The sequence below is a fragment of the Belonocnema kinseyi genome, chromosome 7 (genome assembly GCF_010883055.1).
Source record: "Belonocnema kinseyi isolate 2016_QV_RU_SX_M_011 chromosome 7, B_treatae_v1, whole genome shotgun sequence".
Taxonomy (NCBI): Eukaryota; Metazoa; Arthropoda; class Insecta; order Hymenoptera; family Cynipidae; genus Belonocnema; species Belonocnema kinseyi.
Genome location: NC_046663.1, coordinates 69,462,558 through 69,472,273, shown reverse-complemented (window position 1 = coordinate 69,472,273; position 9,716 = coordinate 69,462,558). Strand labels below are relative to the sequence as shown.

The window sequence follows — 9,716 nt, the reverse complement described above, 5'->3', positions numbered from 1 at the left end:
ACAGGGGTGCCTCCCGCCCCCAGGAAACTTGGGAAAAAGGGGAGGTATGTGACATACATTATTTCTATAACCTGTCACAGGGGTGCCTTCCCGCCCCCACGAGACTTGGGAAAAGGGGGAGGTATGTGACATACATTATTTCTATAACCTGCCACAGGGGTGCCTTCCCGCCCCCACGTGACTTGGGAAAATGGGGAGGTATATGACATACATTATTTCTATAACCTGTCACAGGGGTGCCATCCCGCCCCCACGAAACTTGGGAAAAATAGGAGGTATGTGACATACATTATTTCTATAACCTGTCACAGGGGTGTCTTCCCGCCCCCACGGGACTTGGAAAGGGGGGAGGTGTGTGACCTAAATTATTTCTATAATCTGTCACAAGGGTGCCTTCCCCCCTCCACAGGATTTGGAAAAGGGGGAGATGTGGTTACGCGAAATTGAATCAATTCCACGCGAAAGATACTGTTCAAAACATAAAAATAAAATGGTTCTCGTAGATAATCTGCTGTCATGTGGTAAATTTGTTTGCCAAAAAAAGGCTTGTATAATCACAATGTAACTTGAGCAGAGAATACGTGGTTTGAAAGGTGACGAATTTCTCCAGCAGCTTGCATGCTAACTACATACAGCTTTGCTGTAAATTTAAACTTTGAGCAAACCATTCGAGAAAGCAGTATTGTTGAAGGTCAAGAAATATCTTCAGAAACCGTCTCCGATCGTTTTTCTTATTGTAGAGAGGTTTGCATGGTTGCTCTTGACCAAAAATTTGAGGATGAAGGTCAAATTGGGGGTGCTGGCGAAATCGTGGAATTCGACGAGTGTAAGATCGGTCGTCGAAAGTACAAAAGAGGGCGTGTGGTGGAAGGGTCATGGATCTTAGGAATGATTCAGCGGGGTCATGCACATAATTATCGATTAGAAATTTGCCCCGATAACAAAAGAGATAAAAATACTCTAATCGATCTAATAAAAAAGCATGTAGCTCCCGGCACAAAAAATCAACACTGATTGCTGGAAAGGCTACATAGATTTAGAGAATTGCGGTTATGTACATAAAACGGTGAATCATTCCGAAGAATTCGTGAACTCAGATACTGGGGCACACACGCAGAACATTGAGTCCTCCTGGCGTTGGATGCGTCGCTTTTTATTTTGTGGAGGTGTTCGAAAAAACAATTTAGCGGAACACCTTTCCGAGTTTTTGTGGCGGCGTCGAGTAAAAAAAATGAACGCTGATCCTTTCTCGCAATTAATGCAGGACACTAAAATTTGCTACCCCGGCAAAAACAGATAAAAATGTCGATAAAACCAATAAAAAACAAAAAGCCTTCAAAAATGCAAAAAAAAAAAAACATTACAAATGTTAAAAACTCAAAAAAAAATTACATACTAACAAAACATAAAAAAATATATGCTCTTCAAAGTACTCCAACCTACCCGCGGTGAAGAGCGTGATTAGGCACTAAGCCGAAACCAATGGACGTACAGACCTCGAAAACGATCAATCGTAGAAAAAAATGCTTCAAACCAAAAATATGTATTTCGATGAGGTCTACAACTTTTGTTTGAAATATTTTTTAAAATTTTGCATATTGTTTGAGATAAACGCCAAAAACCATGATTTTTATGGTTTTTTCGTGGTTTCACCATGAAAATCGCCTAGTCGCCAATTCTCACTATCATATTCGTAATCAGCGCATCAAAATACATAGGTATAAGCAGTGTGAATGATTTTGGAGGTAAACATTAATCGGAAGTTCACCCAAAATAACAAGCATATTGATTGTGTAAAAATAACTAGTCTGCTTGTGAAAATATAACTACTAGGTGCAGCTTGTTTAAAATTATCACAAATCATTTGTTTGCTTTTAACCGAAAAAATTGTTTTATTTTAACAAAGAAGTACACATTCAAATTTTACAGAATCAAACTCGGTTCTGACAAACAATTAATGTGTTATTTTTTACCATTTGATTTTAACCGTTCTAACTCGGTTGTGATAGCAACAAGCACATGATTACTTACAATCATTATTCTGTTCTTTTTAAATAATTTGTCTTTAACCGAGCTATTTATCCAGCTCAGTTAACGGTTCGTTTTCTCAGTACATAGATTTGAAAGATTGAACAAAGCAAGAAAGAATTTAAAGATTTCTAGTTTCGACAAAATAAATAATTTAATCATTCGATTTCTGAGGAGGGAAAATCAATACTCTGCCCCTCCGTGGTCGATTTATAGGGGAGGGAGGAGAGAGAGCCCTAGGGCTCCGCCAACTCTGATCGTGAGGAACCTGTGAGGACTGTGTGAGTCGTATTTAAGCAATCGCTCTTCCTGTTTTAACCACTGATCTGCTTCTCCCTATTTGGCTATCTACTGTTTCCGAGACTGACTGCTAGGATATCGCTTATTTACCCAGCAGATATGAAAACGCAGTCAAGTAATTTTCTTGGAATATTGACTCCGGAGTACTTGAGACTAATTGAACAAACTTTGAAGCGCTCAAAAGTTTCAGACTCAAGTCAAAGTGGCTTCGGAAGAAGATTTAGTGTTAATCCACTTTCCGCAGTCCTGGTAAGACTCGCAATATTATCTGAATTAACTGACGATGATGTATCTTTTGTGAGAAAAGTTTTATTTTATAAAACTGGCTTACCTTTTGTTAATTTCATTGTTCTTGATCCTTCCATGGGACTGGACAGACCATTACAAGTGGCGTCACCACTTTGAGCTACATTGTAGATTTCTACTAATGACCCTTCTGTCACTGGTCCATTGGACATGGGAACTTCTTGATCAGAGGTTTCTGGACCCACACCAGAGGCTCTGTTTAAATTTCCTTGGATACTTTGATCAGCTCGTTCGTAAACGAAACATCTGTAACGATCTTCGTTGCTGGTTGCATGATCATGATTTAATCGGCCAACCAGATAACGACTGCTACCCTCTTTCCAGGTTGCCAAACACTCCAGTTCCTCTTCTGAAAATTAAAAAAAAACTCAAAATCGGCGTCATGCTTGCCTTCCCATACTAGCCTCCATAAGCCATTCCCTACCTCCCTCTACTATCTCTCAACACAACCTCGTACTTCACCACCCTCATCGACCCCTACTCCCTTATACCCATTTATGCTCCCATCACTTCTCATCATCCCCTCTCCAACTCCATCACACTTCCCCTGATTATCCACGTATCCTTTTCCCCTCGTATCTCCTCTACCTTCCTCCTTATACTTCCCCACACATCTCTACACTTACTTCCCCTCTTCTGTTGCACCACCCTTCAAATCTTCTCACTACCTACTTGCCCTCTCACAATAGCCTCTATCAGCGGTTCCCTGCCACCTCTACTACCTTTCACTATATCCTCGTACTTCACCACCTTCACCAAGCCCTACCCCCCCTTGCCTGTTTATTCTCTCATCACTTACTGTCCTCTTTTCCCCTACTTTATCCCACTTCCCTTGGTTACTCACTTAATCTCTTCTCCTCGAATCTCCCTTACCTCCCTCTTTTTACTTGCCCGCACATCACTTCACTTACTTCTCCTTTACTATTGCACCTACCCTCATTTCCTCTCACCACCTACTTATCCTCCCATACTAGCCTCTACAAGCCATTATTAGCCTTTCTCACTACCTCGCACGATATCCTAGTACTTCACCACCCTCTCCAACCCCTACTCTCCCTTGCCAATTTATGCTCCCATCACTTCTTACACTCCCCTTCACTTCCCCTCCCAATGACCCTGCTTATCTACTTATATTCTTCTCTTTATTCTTTCCTACCTCCCTCTTCCTAATTTCACTACACTCACTTCCCTGACTTCACCAACATTCGCCTGCTTCCCCACCTAAGATAAAAGAACGATGGACGGACGGAAACCGAACCGAAATTACAAGGATTTCAGCCTTAGGGCTGTGAAATCCTAAAAAATATAAATTAGAACACGAAGAAAATAGTTGATTACGAATCCAATGACTTTGAATTTTACTCGCAGTCTTGGTTATGAGAGAGAGACAGTAGTCACTAAAAATTTAGAACGAAAGGGCATTATATTCACTCAGAAAAAAATCGAATTCTAAGCGACAATTTCTGGAAATTCAAACAACGATTTCTCGACAAAATAAGCTAAGTTTAAAATTACTATTATATAATCTTCATTTTTATAGTAAATAGATAGATTTATAGTATATATAGTTTTATAGTTATTTATAGTAAATAGATACAAAATAGATATTGAATTTAATTTATTTAATTAAAATATCTCAGTGTAAAAGATTATCCTTCACAATTTAACAATATTTAAAATTAGGAGCGCTTGAGTTCTAAAACTTTAATTTTATTCAAAGCTATGTTAAAGTCTATTAAAATTATCTCATTAAATCTCGTATTATGTAATATAATATGAAGTTTAATTTTATGCGAATGAATAACTTTTTTCATTAAAATTCTACCAAATGCACTTCCAGCAAATAAAATCATATCCAACAGCACTAGCTAAACAACGCAAAAGGCGCTTAACGGGTAAATCGCGCAAAGTGCGCCGTGCTAAGGAAAACGTTCACTGCGCATCTATACTTTTCAGTGGCTGTCAACGGAATTATATATGCCCGTATTCTCAATTCTCCAATTACTGATTTTCTAAATTATCGTTGATGAAACATTTTAATAGCTTTTTACCATTGAATAAAATCGCATAGGCCTTTCAATGTAATTAATGAACTGTTTTTTGAATCCCTTTTCTTAAAAATTATTTTATTGTCACTTAAACTCTAGAGAAATATTTATTACTTGTCAGAAAAGACTGCTTGGGTTTTTAAATACTTTTTCATGAGAATTAGCAGACTTTTTTCAATTACTCTGTTTTTAAAATTTAATTGGTTTTTCTGCAACTATTTAATCAAATTCGCTAAAATTTCCTCAGACTTTTCTCTCTATCTAGGGGCAATAAAACAGTTACATAAAATTTAAGCGTTTTTTATGTTCATTAGCATTTCTAGTTACACAAAACAAAATCTCCCAATACTTTTAAATACATGTTTATAAAATCGAGCGGATCCTTTTACTTTTAACACGTGGTTACCACACTTGTGCAAATATGCACCAGCTATTATTATTACATCATTAAGCCATTTCCCTTTCGGGGTAGGCGTGACTCACACGTTAGGGGAAAGGAGTAGAGTGTGGAAGGGATAGAGAATTTTCAGATTGATCCAAAATTCTCGTGTTATTTAAGTAAATAACACGTTCGTTCCGCAACACTGCTCCGACCCAGGTTGCTGATCCATCTCTCTAGCAATCACCCAAGCGAAGAAAATCACGAAGTCGTTATGTAAGGTTCCCCACTTGGGTCCATTAGTGGTCAAGGTCTTTTGTTTCAGACGTCATTCACTCTACTGATACTCTTTTTATTAACTATTTGCCACCATACTTTCCTGTCCTGACATATCTCTCCAGCTTCCTTTATGTTCATGTATTTTTTCATGCAGGCTCTCGCGTTTCTGTGACTTCTTATGTCTCATCTAACTAGGGTCTCATTTACACATTCTAACCATTATTTCCGCGGTCTACCCCTGGGCACGCTGACATCTACTTTACCTTGATACACTTGTTTCGTTAGTCATTCATTTGGCATTCTCTCAATATGTCCGAACCATCTTAACCGATTTCTTTCTCATGTGTCTACTAGCGTCTCTTCTGCACCACATTCTTTTAGAATTATCTCGTTACTTACTTTGCCCATCAGGGTTTTCCCGCATATTATGCGCAAGAATCTCATGTAAATTGCGTTAATTTTTCTCTATCTTTTTCTTGATAATTCCATGTCTCGCTACCATATAGTACAGTCGGTACAAATATAGAATTATGTATTGCCATTTTAGCTTTATTTGATATATTTTTACTTTTGATAAGGGGACCTGCTCTACCAATAACCTTTTTACCGTCGTTTATGCGTCTATCTAATCCCTCATCTATCTTCCCGCCCCTAGTAAATAAGCATATTGCATAGTGTTCTCTCACTCTTTCCTTCGAACACCATAGTTTTTGTTTTATTTGTGTTAATTTTGAGGCCCATGCTCTTAATGCTTGCATCTAGTTTATTCAACATTCTTTGTAAGGCTTTGATAGACTCTGCCATAACAATCTTATCATCTGCGAACGCTAACCCACGTACCCTTACTGTTTCGAGATCCACACCCTCTTCGTCGAAGAGAGCCATTCTTAAACACTTGCCCATAAATAATATAAATAACCATAAAGACATAACGCATCCTTGTATAACTCCTTGAATAATATCGAAACAGTCACTTAGTTTCCCATTCACTCTTACACTCGCTTTGCTACCTGTATATATTGTTTTTATAGCTTGTAGGAGCCATCCATTGAATCCATACTCACTTTGGACTTCCCAAATCTTTGCTTCTGTTATTTTGATTACTCTACGAATAAGTATCTTTGAATATATTTTACTTACGGTGCTTAATAAGCAAACCCCTCTGTAATTATTGCAGTGGCTTTTATCTCCCTTTCTATTGTACATTGGTACGATAAGTGCTTTTTCCAATCGTCTGGGACGTCTCCCACCTCGAAACATAAATTTATCAATTCGCACAGTTTATGTGGTATGCACGCGATATTTGAAGACAACCCCTCTGATAATTAGATGTTTAAATAAATGTTTTAAACAATTTATTTAAACATCTAATTATCAGAGGGGTTGTCTTCAAATAGCCTTGTACTGATTTCGGGGGTATCAAAACCTAAACAGTGAAGACTGTTTATATATATATACACACACACATGCATACCCACACAGTAAGGACGTTTACTATGTAGTCATAGGGAATATAATTATACAAACTCTAGCATGCAACGCAACCCGTTTTGCATTTGTGTAATGCAAGAAAGTACTATATAGGCGATTTTAATTCGGTTTCCAAATCACCCGCGCTAGAGATCTTGCGCTGATTGGTCAAAGGCTTCAAGACTCAGAAGACGTGCGCAAAATATACGTATAACCAAATTCTGAAAAAGGTTATGTTCCCCAGGATTCACCGCGCATTTCAAATAAATAATTAGTTACGATTTAGAAACAATGTAACACAATATTAGAATGAGTTCACAAAAATTCTCGGGACGTGGTTTCTTTGGTAAATTTTTCTTAAATCTTTGTTTGCGAAATCTTTTTTATTCGTTAAAATCATTGAATTATTTGAAATCTATAATTAGTGGAAAAAATCTTCAAAAAAGTTTTGAAACTTTTTCAAATCTTCCAAATGTTTTTAAATCTTTGAAATCTGGTGAACTGTAACCTTTTCAAAATCTTTGAAACCCTTTACATTTTTTAAAAGTTAAAAAATTTTTGTGAAATTATTATGAAATATTTTAAATCTGATAAACACGCATTTATAGAATGTTCAAAATCCTTTGAAATATTTTTAAATCCTTGAAACATCTTGAAATCTTTATTAATGTTTTGTAATATGGTGTATACTCAAAAACCGATCGGTGAAACTCTTGAAAATTCCGTTATATGGCCATGGCTCATTCTAATAGAGCTTTTTATTCTAGACGTCAGCAGTGTGCACGTGCCAAAATTTTACGTCATTTCCGTATTTTTCGAACAGTTTTGTGTCCACGTGTATGGAAAATATTGTTAATAAAAACAACAACAAAAAATTCATTTGTAAATAACATAGATTTTTAAGGTAGAACATTTTTAAGTCTATTTTTAAAAAACAGTGAAAAATGTACAAAGAGTGCGGCGGCTAAGACCATTATTTACATCTGTTTGCATCTGCCATCTTCTAAAAAATGCTTAAAAATTCGGCGAAACTCACGAAAGATGATGTTCCAGGTGCAAAATTAGTGCATGGCTCAGTAGAAGAGCACAGTATTGAGCAGCTGAAATGATGTTCTAAATGTAGAAAACCACCATCAAAAGGAAAAAAACGTGATTTAGTGGAAAGGTTAGTGAGGTTTTGTATGGCAGGTATACATATTTTCTTTTATACCAGATTCGCAGTTCAGAACTTTGTTTGAGTAAATATTTAATATTCATACAAATATAAAATAACACAATATTATATTTTCTAATTCTCTTTTTTAAGTTTAGACAATAAAAAGCCATTTGTGAGTGATTACCTGGTATAAGGAATGTACTAACAAATTTTCCTTTTTTTATTTAAATTGGTTATAAATACATAAATATAATAGTTTTCCGTTCTCAAGTGAGAGTATCAAATAGATTTTATTTTTATCAAAAAAGTTAGGAGGTTCGAAATCCCGATAACAATGCTTCATTTAATATGTAAGCAAATGTTAGCAAAGAAAGAAAATATTAATACCTGCCAAACATAACCTCAACTAACCTTTCTACTAAATAACTTTTTTTCCTTTGAAAGATCGTTTCCTATATTTTATCCATCGTTTAAGCTGTTTACACTGCGCTCTTCCACCGATTTGTGAACTAATTTTCCTCCTGGAAAATCATTTTCCGTGATTTTATCCGGATTTTTAAACATTTTCTTGAAGACGACAGATGTCAACAAATTTCAATAATGGGTTTGCTCGCCACACTTTTCTCACTTTTTTTCGCAGTTCTTTTTCTGAATATACTTAAAAATTTGTTGTCTTTAAACTCTGATTTATTTACACATTTAAATTTATTTTACAATTGAATCTGTTGTGATATTCCAATTCGGTCGATAATTTTATAAACGAAAATGTAAAATTCATTATGTGAACGAATAAAATAAATTAAAATTTATTAGGGCGACAGGTTTCGAACACTCGAAAAGTTCAAACTTTGTACAATTTCATGGAGATTGAAGAAACACAAGCCGGACACGTTACCACCTACCTAAAACAAATAAGATACTACGGGTATTTTTTCTATGTTTAAATATTCCGTAACAAAAATATAAAATATACGTTTTGAATAACCACATTTTTTCCGTTTCAATAGCAGAAAGTGTAAAAGGAAACATAGGAATAGCTCGAATTTTATCTATTTTTGTGTGAAAGCTGTAAAAAAATTTGAACATAGCTGTCAATTTTTCCAAAATTAGAGGATGAAGGTTGATTGACAAACAAACAACGAAAACGAGAGACGCTTTCGTATTCACATATTATTTGATTAGTTATTCTAAATTTTCAATTAATTATAAACCAAAAATCTTACAGTTTTCGCCAGGGTAAAATAAAAAATTTTTGGTCAAATTAAAAATCTCGATGTAATTTTCAATCACAGGAAAGTAATTTTACTGACGAATGGTATTTTTACAAGCTGCGACTGAATTTTCCCTTCTGAATGTAAAGTTCATACGAAGGAATGAGTAATTTTATTTTTATTGAATGTTTAACATTACACTGCTGTTCGAGGATCCTTTTATTTACATCGCTAAAGGATGTAATTTCACACAGTTTTGTGAAATCACACAGTGAAGTGTGCGATATTTACAATGATACAATATCTGACATTTAAAAAACCTGAAATGTTTCAAATTGCATAATATAATTTGAAAACTTGATTAAATAAAATAATTTATTCGCTCAAAATTTATGAACTTGAGAGAAATGTGTATAAAACTTTTTTTCTAATATAACTGAACTCGGGCGTTGTCGTGATGAAAGAGAATTTTTTTTCTCGCCAAATGTGGTCGTTTTTTTTAATTTCTTCTTTCAGCTGCTCTAATAATGATGCATAAT

General features: G+C 35.5%; 1 protein-coding gene across 1 annotated transcript in view; it reads right to left on the bottom strand.

The window, feature by feature from the left end:
* The window catches only part of LOC117176320, a 556,505-nt gene that overhangs the window by 155,453 nt on the left and 391,336 nt on the right, over window positions 1-9,716 (bottom strand). Inside the window, exon 8 of the mRNA XM_033366539.1 lies at window positions 2,660-2,983. Coding sequence (XP_033222430.1) covers window positions 2,660-2,983 — 324 coding nt within the window. The remainder of the gene's footprint in view (window positions 1-2,659; window positions 2,984-9,716) is intronic.